Here is a 15117-nt window from a genome sequence, read left to right as displayed (position 1 = left end):
ATTGGAAAACAAGCCATACATCCAGCACAACCACAAGTATGGCATGAAGCACTAGCCCTTCGTCCTACCTGGATTGCCCACACAGGTGTTTTGGCATATCATAACATCTACCCACATCTAAGCACAATGCTTCAATCAAGGTTACAGCCATATCATTTGGCAGCAATGACTATAGCCCAAAAATATGTTGCTATATTTCTAGGCCCACCACCCTACTTGAAGAGTACTGGGGCTAGTAGACTCTCAAAAATAATACACCCCCCCCCCCTCCCCTGGGATTTCACTCGTATGACTGTTATGGGTCCCTCAATACATGCCCAACCGTACTATTTCACCAAACTAGTGTCTTGTAACTGTGACAGTCATATATATTGTATATTGACTAGTTGTTTTCCTAGTGTCCTTTTGTTTACTTCCTGCTTTGCCTATACACATCCATCAACCTGTTGATTCTTTACTGCATTCACTAGTCCTATGTAATACTCATTATGGACAGACATTCCGTATGAATACACTGCCTCATGGCACGGGAAGGGGAGGTTTAGTAACCATTTGCTTGATCCTGTCTTTGTGTTGCAAAGGGCGACAGGAGCTAAACTTCAAATATCTGCCTAACATGGAAAGAAAGAAAAACCATTGATGATTTCATACACAAGCCCAAAAATGAGATTCATTGAGAATCTGCGACATCTTCAAGATTGTCATGAAAAATCTGATGTTTTTCAACATTAAGTGGCCAACTCTAGCGAGCCACATCTACCACACTACCACTGGGATCACAATACAGTCACTATCACTCATACTTGGTGGAATCATGTCACATGCACACCTTAATATGGTGCCACGCAGACATGCATCTTGCTTGCAATCACCTGAAAGAAAAAGTTAGAGAGATCATACATGGGAAGACTGGAGCAGTTTTGGCAATTCAATGGGCATCCAGAGATGCCCAAGACATGCACCAATGTTTGGGACATATGTAAGGCACAATGTGAACATATTTGACATCATTTTTTATTATACTTTCGCATCAAAAAGGAGGGCTAGTGTCATTCTTCATTCACTCAAGAATGGGAAAGGCAAGTCTAGACATGGATCAGTGGTAAGCAGCCCCAACATAGCAGGCTTCAGCAATGTAAAGCTTTGGAGCAACAAGTAGAAGCAAGTACAGTTATGTTACATATTGTAACAGTAACACATACTAGTCACAGGAAATCCACATCTAGTGTCAAATTTGAATTTACAGCATTGTCTTATTTTGGTAATATACAATAGGAGTAAGTTTTGTAAAGAGTTGCTCTCTTTTACTTCTGTGTCATCATTGTGCATGTGACTAGCATTAATCTTTGTAGTTTAGTGCTAAACATTACTAATTACGCTTCCATATACTTCGCTTGTTACATTGGTATCTAGGTTCTTTCTAGGTAGTGTGTGTGTGTTTTAAGCATCTAAATTCTCCGCATTTTTTTTTGGCTTTTTGGCAGGTGGCCTTCTACATTGGATCATGCTCAACCCTTTCTAATCTGGACTAAATATTGGGCTTTATGGACAATTTGGCATGCAAGAAATTACTTGTTTTTTCATTCCAAAAGGATTGAACGCTATCCTTACTTTCATCAATCCTTGCGTCGGTCTTTGTTTGATTCCATCCATCTGGACCAGATAGATGATGGCCAATTGGCTTTGTTTTTTCAGTGCTTTTAGCTTCTGTGATTGCATTTTAAGTTTTTTTTTTTTTTGGAAAGAGATTTCTATTAAGTATGAAAAAAGCATACAACAATCATGGCTAACTGAGGAGCATCATGATGCCATGAGAGACCTGTGGGACTACGAGGAAAAGAAAATGCCATGGTTCCACTCCTGCATAAATACAACGTGCTTTGCCTGCACGGAACGAGAGGACCTATGAATGCTTTTTAAGAAGTTTGCCTCTTCTTTGAGAACTTTCTTTGTACAGTGAAGTAATAGAACATAGCCTTCTACAAAAAAAAAAGTGTGTGAAGCATCTAGGTTCTTTCTAGGTAGTGTGTGTTTTAAAAAAGTTTTCTTTGCCAAATTTCACATTTTCTTCGACTCAAATGTCTAGGGGATTCCTCCAAATTTTTTGGCTCTTTGGCAGGTGGCCTTCTACATTGGATCATGCACAACCCTTTCTAATCTCGACTAGATATTGGGCTTGATGGACAATATGGCATGCAAGAAATCAGTTGGCTTTTCATTCTGTAAGGATTGAACGCTATCCCTACTTTCGTCATTCCTTGCGTCAGTCTTTGTTTGATTCCATCCACCTGGATCAGATTGATGATGGCTAGATGGCTTTGTTTTTTTAGCGTGCCACACCTTTGCATATCATTACGGCTGCATCAATCCACTCCCACTCACTAGGATCCAAATGAAGATATCTCATAGGACATCCACCATACAACCATAAGCACCAAGACCCATGGGTCACAATATCAGGTAGAGGGTCAACATGCCATTGCTTTCCCGAGCCACTAACTACTCTCACTAGATGAAGGGAAGTGCCAGGAATAATCTGTTGCGTGTCACATTTCAACAATCTCCATCCTGGCTGGATAGAAAAAAAATACGATCCCCCTCCTCATCTTGATTTAGCAAGGCCAACACCTATAATGGCACTCTTGTCCCAGAGAAAATTCCCAGCCACCTATGATGATATTGATCGTGAAATAAGCCAGCAATCCACTCATGAGGTATAGTTGCATCAATTTGATCGATCCGTCTAAGACTCCCTCTAAGGTGCTGGGTAGATGCAAGTCCCTGATCCAAAGGGATACTTTTAAAAGTTGTCCAAGCAATAACTGTCGATGCACATCTCTCCCAACGAGGCCACTGCATATATCCACATGCACCCAAGGTCATCCGACCTCATCTCTAATGAGGTCATTCCACATAATGGGCTGTCTATCAGCCTCATCCTCTGATCTAGGAAGCCTCAAAAGGTCTCATGCTACTCTAGGCTCTGAAAATGGCAGCTAGGTAGTGTTTTTGCATTAGGGTTTGCAGAAGTGCATGCCACAAATTAGGGCTAGCGTTCCATAGTCAGCTTTATGCATGTGTGTTAGGGTTTCCTACATAGGTCTTGCATATAGCAATAGTTTCCATGCACAAAGTCTAGGTCTAGTGGGTAAGTTCCTTCATAACAACATGGACTCCATGGTGAAATTCTGTCGGCGGCAACACGTAGCAGCTTTGAGGAAGCAATACTGTAGCAATGTAGAAGCCCGGCAAGCTCAACGAAAATGCACCGGAAGAAGCAAGGAAACATTGGAGCAAGAGTATCTTCGGTATCCAAGAAGTGTTGAAGCACAATATAAATGGGAAGAAGAAGAGTGTCGAGCTTCATGCTACGAGGTGTTGAAAAACATGATGGTAGTTTTTATGACACCAAGTACAAGCAATGAAGCAGTTTTGGCCAAGGCAATTGAAGTTGGCAAGAATGACACAATTGAAGACCAAGGGAAAAGGGATCCTAGTGACACGCAAGGATCTATAGTTCTCCGAAGTAGACCAGGAGTTACACTTGTTCGACTCTATAGAGACCACCAATTCAAGAACTATGTCTGGTGGAAACACCTATGGTTCAGCTATGTCGCTCTGAATTTAGTACAGAGAAGAATGACCCAAGTGCTGGTGAAGATCTCGGCACAATAAAGAAGTTTCCCATGTCAGTAGAGCACCCATTGGCAAAGGAGCCAAAAGAAGAGCGAATAATCCCAGTCGAAGCAGTAGTGGCAGGGCCAAAAAGTTAGGAGACGACCCTATGGTTGGACCAAATCAGGAATGGTGCAAAGGCACATGGTTTTCCCTAATATTCCAAGTTTAGCGAGAGGGGATGCCACATATGCACTTTAATCCAGTGCCACATGGACATGCATCTTACACACAGTTGCCTTGGCAGCTCAATAGACGCCGAGATGTGCCCAGGACATGCATCAATGGTTGGAACATATATTGGGCACAAGGTAAACATTTTTTATGACATTTTTTTATATTTTGGGTCCTGAAAAGGGCTGGCCGACCAGCATATGACCTACCATCGAAATCCCTATAAAAAGGAGGGCTAGAGTCATTCAAGCATGGGAATGGAAAGCCCATACATGGATCAATAGTAAGCAGCCCCAACATAACAGGTTTCAGCCCTGTAAAGCTTTGGAGCAGGTAATAGAAGTAAGTTCAACTAGTGTTATGGATTGTAGTATTAATGCCCGTTAGTCAAGAATTCAAGATCTAGTGTTAGATCTGAATTTACAGCAGTGTATAAATTCATTTTGGTAATATCTAATAGGAGTAGGCTAGGTAGAGAGCCTCTCTCTTCTACTTCTTTGTGTCATCATTGCACATGTGATTAGAGTTAACCTTTGTAGCTTAGTGTTAATCATCATTAATTACACTTCCACATAGTTAGCATGTTACAAACCATTTGTGTTATACATTGCGTGCTTTTATATCAAGTTCCTAGGTGTTACATGCAGAAGCTTGGAGTAGGGTTCATTAACTTGGTAAGAGCAAAGTTCAGCTATCCATAAAACCAGAATTTTGCAGAAGAGAGACACAAAGAGAGAGAGCACCAGATTGGGTCCAAATTAACAAAGGTTCCCCCATCATGAAGGTGAATTTACTTTATTGCTGAACGAATGAATGGACTGCCCTGTGGGCTGTTTCCAGCCCTAAAGACTGACTGGTCATCCTGTTCTGATCTGCTGTGGATGGCCATTTTGACGTTTGCATTTTCTTCCAAACACCTCTACAGCCTGCATTTTTGCTTCTCTGCAGCTCGCCTGGTCCCACACCTCTTAGCCTTGCATTTTCTTGGCTGTAGGGTGCCCTGGGCATGCACATGAGTTGGGTGTTTTGCAAGGGGTCTGAGATGGCTTTCCAAGGACTGGAATGCCCATTATGTAGGGGTGGTGGGGGGTGTAAGAGACTGACGGATTAGGCTCCAAGTATGTCAACCTTACTTCCCAAAAGGCACAAATGAGCCTCTGCTCTGCCACAAAACGAATAAAAATCGAATGGAGACCAATGTGCAAAACTCAACTGAACTAGCCAAGCAATCCTTAGCACTGTAAAAAACAAGCTGTCAGATAAGTGGAAAATGATGGACTTACCAGCATTCACTAGCACACAGTCCAGCTCAGTTACAGACAGCAGAGACTTCAGAACCATCTCTCTGTAGCCTTTTGATTCCTCAATAGGATTTCCTCGCAAGTTCAAATGCATGACCTGTGGCACCTGAGTAAGAACTTTCAAGTTATTTATGCAAATATGTGAAAAGGTCCAGTCTTTCGAGCATATGACAAGCCTTCGGCTTGAAGATTTTCAAAGTATCTAGAAGAGAGCATACACAAAAGAACAAGAAAATGTTATTTTGATTGGCCAGCATTTTCTTATAAAGGAGTGCCCCTTATTGAAAGTGTGATGTGAGCACCAAGGTACAGCATATCTACAGCACCTTGTCTACAAATAAACCATGCGTTGCAGGTAGGAAGCATCATAAAATACTCACAAAAGCATGATCAACAGAATGATGGATGACTAAATGCACGTGATTATAGTCCCTTCACTTTTGAAGTTTGCATGCCAAAGGCTTTTGACCTTAGATATGATGTAGGAGGAAGAGAATGGGACTTTGCTGATTGCATGGTGAATGGAGAGGATAGATGCAATAAGTGGGAATGTCATTCTTTTTTTTCCCCTTTTTTTTTTGTCTCGACTGGCCTGTTGGGAAATCGCAGTTGTTAAGTGTGGGAATAGTCTCTTAGCCTAGGAATCTTCCCTTGAGGTGAGCAGTGATGTCACACCTCATTTAATAAGGTCAAAGAAGAGGTTGTACTTTCAGCCCATAAAAGGGGCTTCATTGTACTCGTTTTATCATAAAGCAAACTTGTACTTTGTGTCCAATCATTGTACTTCACTCTCTTTCATCATCATCTCTCTCTCTGTCCCTCTCTCGTACAACTTCATCTTGCCACAGCCTCCATGGCCTCCACAGCTAGTAGTCCTCTGATCCAACATTAGAGCTCGGGGTGCCTCTGCTTGTTCACCTGTTCCTCCTAGGAGCTATCGCTATGCACATGCGGTACAGAAGTTCTATTGGGAGCTATCGCTAAGCACTGAAGGACAAGGGGCCTTGTCAACATTGGCAGAAGGGGTGCTGCCTGCCTGCATGCACCGTACCCAGCTTGCGCAGCAGAGTAACCGCCTATGAAGAGTGGGCTTGCTGGATCTCGTCAGAGAAAGACACCTGGTGGAGGTAATGCCCTACGCACTTGGCCTGTCCTCAGCCCGACTAATGTTGCCGCTTTCTGCCACCTGTGAGACCATCGCCAACGTGCTTCTGTGGCCACAGCTTGTGCGTCCCTCGTTCGCTTTAGCTGAGCCGCATGGAGCTCCTGTTTGAATTCTTCACCTTATGCATCTCGCACTGCTGGTCGTGCTGCTTCGTCATAAGCTGTCCACCTGTGCGCTGGCTTTCCATGACTAAAAAGTCGACTCAATCCAGCTGCTGCAGCCATTTAGCTCACATGTACTTCTTTAAGCCAAAGAAGGTATGCCATGGGATTTAACTTGCATACCCTATTTTGAGCTGAAACCCTATTTTCTTGGCCACATTCTCTTAAGTGCTCATCACGGCATCTCCTACATCGGGTCTCCTACCACTCACGGACCGCTTCGACGGCATTAACGGCTTTCTGGAATCTGACCTAGCAAACAAACGTGCAGCTCCTCATGAAGGATGATTTAGGGGCGGTAGTTTCCGGTGATGAAGGGCAACTTGCGGGAACAGCTATTGAATACAGATTCTGGAAGCAGAAAAACCAAAAAGCTATTGGCGTCATTGGTTTAAACCTTCAGAACAACTTGGTGCATCACATCGACTTTACCACCATAGCGTGCCACAACTAGCAAAACCTAGCAAGTACTTTTGGTAACAAAATAACAAACTCAAGGTCTTTCTCAAATTAAAGTTTTATGATTTAAAGATGCGTGAAGACTAGGCGCTTAGTGAGCATCTTGCCAGTTTTTATTCATTGGTGCAACAACTTGGCAATATCAAGTGTGCACCTAGTGATGAAGACAAGATGGCAGTGTTAACAAAGAGTATGCACAGTATCAACCGCTTTGAGCCATCCTTGGAGATCCTTCGAGTCGCTTCTACTACCTTCGATGACATGGTTGCTTTGCTAATCGAAAAAGATCGTTGCAACAAAGAGAACTTCTAGCAGCAGCACCATCCATGAAGATAATGCATTTTCTACTCTGGCCTGGCAGAATAACAAGCGTATAAAATGTCGATATAGTGGCCGTATGGGGCACAAAGCCTCTCAATGCTACAAAAAACTTGAAAAAGAACACGTGCAGCACCATGCCTGCTTGGAAACTCTTGAAGAACTTGAGAAGATGAAGAAGCTGACATCTCCATCGACAGAGTTACAACAAACCTTCCGCATGTGTCTTTCCCTGCGGAGTACTCACTAGACGATGATTATGCCCTCTAGAATCTTTTCTTTTGCGTCAATAAGGGTCCTCTGCTCAGGTCGTCCCCCAAAATGTCTATTTCTTCCTTTGTTTTGTATGTTCCAAACTCTGAGGTTTCATAAATCCTAGCCAGGAGTAAGGGGGGGTGACAAAGATTAGTTGTTATATTTTGCCTAGGTTTACTCGGGATTTTGTTACCACCACTCGGGAGCTGTTGAGTGGTGAATCAGCCAAGGGGGGACTGGAAAGCAGAGTAGGTAATGAAACTTTTTTTTTTCTTCAAGAAAGAGACGTCTATTAAGTATGAAAAAGGCATACAACAATCATAGATATAACCCAGAATAGAATAGAATCACCCCAATATGTAAGGTGATTTCAACCACTGAGGAGCATCATGATGCCATGAGAGACCTGTGGGACTAGAGGAAAAGAAAATGCCATGGTCCCACTCCCACATAAATATAACTGGCTTTGCCTGCGTGGAACGAGAGGACCCCTGAATACGAGCACAAGTAGCCATGAGAGTATGGATGATATCATCCCATATAGTACTAATGCACTGAGACCCAAAGATTTGGACACCCTCAATAGCCCCCGTGCATCGAGCTCTCCAGATCTTCCATACTGTAATACTGGCAATAATCTCCCAACTGGTGTCAATCCTCTGTCTAGAGGGTGTATAATGAGAGTCGAGACATCCTGCAACAAACCATGCTGGGCAATACCTCTACGAATGAAAATAGCAGAGTCTGTACCGTTGCCCTCGTAAAAAAGCTACAGACCAGACTAGGAGAGCCAAGCAACTGCCCCCCAAGTAACATGCATGGATGGCCACTCAATTTGCCCATAAGTTGGGCTATAGACCAAATCTGTTGTGCAGTGCTGCATCTCCATAAACAATGTTGTACAGTCTCAGAATCTACCGCACATCTCGGGCAGGTAGGTGCTGATGAGGTGATCGTGGCCCATGGGGGGGCTGGGGGCATCGGGCACGCTGGAGTGCGGAGGCTTGGTCTGAGGTAACTCCTCTCAGGCGAGGTAGGTCCGGAGCAACTCGTGGAGGGTCCACAAGATCCACCATATCAATGTCCTCCACCTCCTAGGTCCGGAAGAAACTGGTGACGGTTAGCTAGCGAGGAAGGGGGCGGGATGGCTCGGGCCAAAGCTCTCTCAGGTAGGTGTCCCTGTGTCCACAGAGCTCAAGCAAGAAGAGGCCTATGAAGGCCCATCACAAAGTGATGTACCACATGGTGGCAAGAAGTACCTGGTTCGCCACCACCACTCCACCTACTAGGGAGAGCCTCATAGAACTGCAATATAAAAGCTTCCTCCAATTACTCAGAAGAAAAGGGGCAAGCTGCTACTCAGAAGAGATATCAATGCCCACCTGGCAACCAAGATAGCAAATTGGAGTGCCCCTCGGGATCCACTGGAAAGCCACAACTTGGCGCTAAGTCGGGGTAGGTCCTAAGCCTACCCAAAAACCACACGACTTGTGCCAGTTGATCTGTGCTCCTGATGCGTGGCAAAAAACCTTGATCGCCCCCATGAATCTTCGGAGATTTCCCACATCTTTTGAAAGGAAAGCTAATGTGGCATCTGCAAACTCTGAGTTAAGCAGCTCCTACATGCAGAGAGAAAACTACTTATGGCCTCGGTGATGAATAGGAAGAGGTAAGGTGCCAAAGGAAAGCCCTGCCGTACTCAGCAGGAAAGGGGCTCAATGAATGAGAACCTAGCTCTGCGAGGCTGAGTAAAGTTTTGAGACCCCAGGAAACCACTCCACGGGGAATCCCGTCCGGCTCATTGTAACCTCTAAGAAGCTCCAATCTACCCTATCATAAGATTCCTCAAAGTCTAGGAGTAGCACTTTCCTACTACCACATCCTGGCCGAAGCTGTCAGCTCCGAGAAGGTGCAGATGTTGTCCAGAATGCTCCGATCCTGAGCAAAGCCAGTATGAGTGTCATGAATCAAGTCCGGGAGAAAGGGCTGAAGTCTCCTGATGATGGCCTTGGCCAAGATCTTACAGGCGGTCCCTAGAAGAGTGTGATGGGTCTCCACTGCCGTACCTCCAATTTGTCACCACCCTCGTTACGAATCAAGTGTATCAAACCCTCTGGAGAGCCTCTATGGCATGGCACCAATGAGAATAATCTCATTGAAGGCAACGCCAAGGCTACCTTCCCTGAGGTCCCAGTGACAAAGAAAGAAAGAGACTAGAAGCTCGTCCGTCCCAAGGCCATCACCACCTCCACGAGCTCCTCCGCCGTGAATGGAGTCAATAAGAAGGACCGAAGAGAGGGGGGAGCCACCTCTCTCGTGTACCGCCAGACCCTCTCGCGCGCGTCCATCGTCCGTGGGGATAATGGGGCACCTGTGAGAAGAGACCAGAAGAAATCAGTGGGTGGAGATGGCTCTCACATAGGGGAGATCATAAACAATAGGGGAGATCATAAACAATAGGTGGAGATGGCTCTCACATAGGGGAGATCATAAACAATAGCTCCATCCTGGCCACGCAACCTGTGAATACCATCTCTCCTCTTGTGGGAGCAAGCTATCTCAAAGAAATCCCCTCTGACTCTGTCACCGGCCTGAGTCCAGAATGAAGCTTTGGCATGGTACTTGTACTCCACCCTCCTCTCCTCAATGGATCTGATCTCCGTGCGGGTGGCAGCAAGCTGACTCTTAATCCATGGGCTATCAGGGGAACTCTCCTAAGGTTGCTGTAAAGAGGCCAGACCCCTCCTTAGACTCCCTCCTCCTCCTGAAATCCCTCCAATTTGCTCTGGGCCCTGCAAGGAACCAAAGATCTCCCCTAGGCCAACATCCAATGTGCACGCAGCAGAGCCTAAGGTAAAGTCCAGTCCCACCCATATTTGCTCTACCTTGTTGTTTGCGAATCTCGGGGTCCTGAATGAGGCTGTCCAGAATCCTAGAGCTCGCATGCCTATCATGCCTCCGGGGTCCTCTAGGGACAAAATAACCGGGGTGTTATCTGAAAAAGTAGTGCCAGCCAAGATACCAATCATGCCCCCACGACTGCAAGCCTACTCATAAACATAAAACCTATCAAGTCTAGATAAGTTAGGGCCGGTGCTGCTCCTATCCGATCGGCGAGAAGCTAAGGCTCCCAAGGCTGCGCCCAAACTCTGGAAGATGCCAAGGGTCTTGTCCCCTAAGCAGCAATATCATCTCCTCCTAGGCATAATACTATGCTCCTGAAACTGTGGTCGTGCCTCCTCCAAGTCTGTCCTCTACTACATCTATCATGTTGAAGTCACCACCCATGCACCAAAAGTCAACCTGGGGAAGGGCTTGCCAGACTGTGCTCCAAAAGAGGGCTCTACCTATGTTAGAAATATGTCATCTAGCATCCATTCTTAGTGTGTTTCCTTAGTGATACCTTAGAGTGGTTTGTTCTAAGGTTAGAAGGCTCAATTACTAGAGTAACTAATAAAAGTTATCTTCCTTTGATTGGGGCATCACCTTTTAGGTGAGTCAGGTGAGAAATCATAGGGAGATGGAGAGAATCAAGGGCTCTAGGAGCCTCCCTCTCATGATTCTATAAATTCAGGGACTACTACTCACACAATAGAGGGCTAAAGATAGCTAAGTGGAGAGTATAGTGCCCATGCTTTGTGTACTTGCTTAGTGATCAATATACTAAGTGGTCCTGGAAAGACTCTCTCTTTGCACTCTTCATTGGTATTTTTCTATGTGATGCATTTGTGGTGACCTTGAGTATACTCCATTGCTCACTGGTTACATTTCATTAACATCTAAGTGGTGGCATGTGTTGCTTTAATGGTGGCAGATTGTTTATGTGATGATCTTGTGCATTTCTTGATTCATTCAATAACTAAGCTCACACCTTGTCTTTTAACATGGTATCAAATCTCCTTTCCATGGGAGTGTAATATTTCATGAGTTGAGAGAAACATCTTAGTGATTGTGGGTATATGGGTGGTTCTCATTGAATTGATAGGGACATTCTCTACTATCATTGAAAGGCATTCTTTGTGAGAACTTCTTTGTTGCATTTTTTGCTGATTCATCACTTCATTGAGTGGCACATTGGAGTGAAGAAGGAGTCAAAACAGTTTACATATGTATGTGTCGGTCTCTATGTGAGCATAACATCTTTGTGGGTCTTATCTTGAAATCATTATCTCATCTATTCCTCATCCTCTTAGTGAGTGGCACAATAAGGGATTAAGCGAGGGATTATCACTTAGTGGGGCACACCATTGTGGGTGTGAATGAGCATTAGAAGAAAGGGAATCTCTATGTGAGAGGAATTTTGTGTGAAGAGCAAGTAGTGATGGTGAGAGCATTGTGAAGGGAATTTGGTTGCATCGAAGCATTGAAGCTGAGCTCATAGTTCTCCTTCAAGTAATCCTCAACATTCCAAAGGCCTTGCTCAACACTAAACTTAATGGGTAATAACATTTATGAAGGTGCATCTTGGTGTTTTTTATGAGTGACAGAAACAGTGTGCAGAAAGGTGAAATTTGGTGGGTCCAATCCCACTTGGGTGATTGCCCATTGCCTTCATTACCGCGACATGGTTCTGCAGAGCTTGTACAAGAAAAGTAAGTGCTAATTTGGTGCCTAATTAACACTTGATTAAGTGCAATTGTTTAGGAGATTGTGGGGGCACCTCTAGCGCAACTGACGGGCAAAAACTCCAACAAAAAAATAGTGCAAAAGATCCACGATTGAAGGAGAATTAGACCTCCACCATCTACTCACTTTTAGGAGGTAAAGTTCAAAAAAATTAACATTCATCTTGGTGATAATTTTGTGTTAATTTCAAAAGGGTACAAGGCATATTTACATAGCCTCTTTGTGAGGGCTCTCTCATTGGCCTAGATACACACATCTAAGTGGACATTGCATAGTGACAAGAAGTTGAAGGGTTCAAGTGTGAGTGGTGCTAGTCAAATGCCAAGGTTTTTACAAACTAAAACTAAAGCCCAACTTGCACTAGCCAAAGAATCTAAGACCAAGTTCAAAATCCAGGCCAATTCACACTATCAAAAGTGGTCAAAATTCATGTGCACTCACCATCTGTTTGGTGAAGGGATCCTTGAGTAAAAGCATTTCTAGGTGAAAAGTCGAGCTCCATTGTAAAGTCCTAGAGCTATAAAGGACTTCCTTGTTTGTGTAACACTGTGCGTGTGAGTGCCAGGTTGAGTACCATGGCAACCATGGTGGGGAGAATGTTTGACAAAACCGACAAATTTGATGGCTCCAAGTACCACACTTGGTGCATCAAAATGCAAATGTGTTTGATTGAGAAAGACATGTGGGGACTGGTAAATGGAACTGAGAAAAGACCAAGCCAAGATCCAAATCTTATCTCTAAATGGACCACTTTAGACTCAAAGGCATTGTCTCTCATCATTTGTGGGCTTGGTGATAGCCAGATTCATCAAGTCAGTTTTGCAAAAACTTCGAATGAAGCCTACCTTTGGCTCACGTCTTGGCTCAAGTCTATCTTTGGGCAAACAAATGCAACTGCTAGATTCTTCCTAAGGAAGAAGCTTTATAGGATGGAAAAGAATGATAAAACCAATATTGCTACTCATGTAAATGACATCCATTGTATGATTGACCAACTCAGCGGTGCAGGTGTGACTATTGATGAGGAGGAGGCCATCTATGTGTTGCTTTCCAATATGCCTCCTTGCCATGAGCAATGTATCTCTGTCAAAGCCAATCAAAACAATCATACATTAACCTTTGTGACTTCTGCCCTCATTCTAGAGGAAACATGCATGGAGGGTTCCAAAGCATCAGCTCCTTCAACATCAGTTCCAGTGGAGCATGCCTACTCTGCTACAGTCAAGGACAAGAAGACCAACGCTCCTTGAACTTGCTACTATTCCAAGAAGAAGGGCCACATCATCAAGGACTGCTTCAAGAGGAAGAAGAATGAAGAAAAGAAAGAAAAGAGCAAAGCAAAGCAACCAGAGAAGGAGGAGGCAAACTTCTCCAACTCATTATTCTAGCAGTTTGTATGACATCTTGTAGCCCGTGGGGTAAATTTGTTATCTTAGTGATAGAGTTGATCCAAGCACATCCTACGTGGATGGATGCTTGATCAAGGGAGGGTGTTACAAATATGTGATCTAGCATCCATTCTTAGTGTGTTTCCTTAGTGATACCTTCGAGTGGTTTGTTCTAAGGTTAGAAGGCTCAGATACTAGAGTAACTGGGTGTAGGTCTAGTAGTTATCTTCCTTTGATTGGGGCATGAGTCAGGTGAGAAATCATAGGGAGATGGAGAGAATCAAGGGCTCTAGGCGCCTCCCTCTCATGAGTCTATAATTCATGGACTACTACTCGCACAATAGAGAGCTAGAGATAGCTAAGTGGAGAGTATAGTGTCCATGCTTTGTGTACTTGCTTGGTGACCAATATACTAAGTGGTCCTTTGACGAAATACTCTCTTTGCACTCTTCATCGATATTTGTCTATGTGATGCATTTGTGGTGACCTTTAGTATACTCCATTGCTCATCGGTTACATTTCATTAACATCTAAGTGGTGGCATGTGTTGCTTTAATGGTGTGAGATTGTTTATGTGATGATCTTGTGCATTGCTTGATTCATTCAATAACTAAGCTCACACCATGTCTTTTAACAACTTGCAGCGACATTCGGGCCATAAACAATGAGGAAACCAACAATATCCTCTCCAATCAAAATAGTAACACACTGTGCTCACCCAAGAACTATAACCCCTGAGCCTGTCATTGTCGACAAAAGCTGCTCATTGATAGAAATACAAACTCCTCCCTGCGTCCTTGATCGGTGGAAGGATGGAGACGAGAAAGTATGGCTCCTGCCTAGTAAAATCTTCCCGCATCGGCGGGTGCACCCCTTAGAGAGGTGATGCTCCTGGAGGAAAAGAATATCGATAGGTCCCCTCACCATGGCTCTCTGAAGCTATCCTCTAAGGACACCTCGTCTCTAAAAGCACTGAGGCCCCCCTAAACCCTGTATGTTCCACGAGACTATCCGCATATCAATATCTGTGTGAGGCAGAACTAGCGGAACTGCCCCCCACTCGAAGAGTCTTGGGGGAGGGTTTAGACGGGGAATAATCACAATCCGTCTAGGGCAAAGGCACGCGAAATGGGCGCGGATCTTGTTCTCCATGTGATGCCACTCTGTACAAGCACGAGAGTGCATATTTTGGACTCCATCAATCACATTGGAGGTACCTGTAAGGGGGAAGAGGTATTGCGACAAAAGAATGCATGAACACAAAAAGCAGCACCTCCAGACTGGAGGCCACCATCTCCCCATCTTGGTCTTTGTGGGCTGAGCCTCCAAGCTCCATCCTAGCCAATGGCCATAGATGGGTGAGTACGTCAGTGATGCGAAGATTGTGAAAATGATGGGAAAGCTCAATTGCCTGACCCTAGATAGCGGCAGTCACCGACTCGGAGTCCCACTCTGTCCTCGGGGCTGCACTCAAAGGGAAAGAGAAGATAATTGCGCCATTCTCTGGCGTAGAGGGTCTAGAGTGGTGAAATACCACACATATCCAAATAGGTGCTACTGTCTCCTCAAACATATCTATCCCTTCTACCGGGAGA

General features: G+C 44.5%; 1 protein-coding gene across 11 annotated transcripts in view; it reads right to left on the bottom strand.

Moving 5' to 3' along the window:
• Window positions 1–15117, bottom strand: part of LOC147639861 (uncharacterized) — a 168933-nt gene that overhangs the window by 64797 nt on the left and 89019 nt on the right. For all 11 annotated transcript variants that reach the window (XM_086774803.1, XM_086774780.1, XM_086774789.1 and 8 more), the window contains one exon: window positions 5133–5256. In XM_086774803.1, coding sequence (XP_086630929.1) covers window positions 5133–5256 — 124 coding nt within the window. The remainder of the gene's footprint in view (window positions 1–5132; window positions 5257–15117) is intronic.

The sequence above is a fragment of the Cibotium barometz genome, chromosome 3 (genome assembly GCF_041138505.1).
Source record: "Cibotium barometz isolate CiBa-2024 chromosome 3, ASM4113850v1, whole genome shotgun sequence".
NCBI classification, from domain to species: domain Eukaryota; kingdom Viridiplantae; phylum Streptophyta; class Polypodiopsida; order Cyatheales; family Cibotiaceae; genus Cibotium; species Cibotium barometz.
Note: the sequence above shows the minus strand (reverse complement) of the source record. Positions and strands in the feature narration are given on the sequence as shown.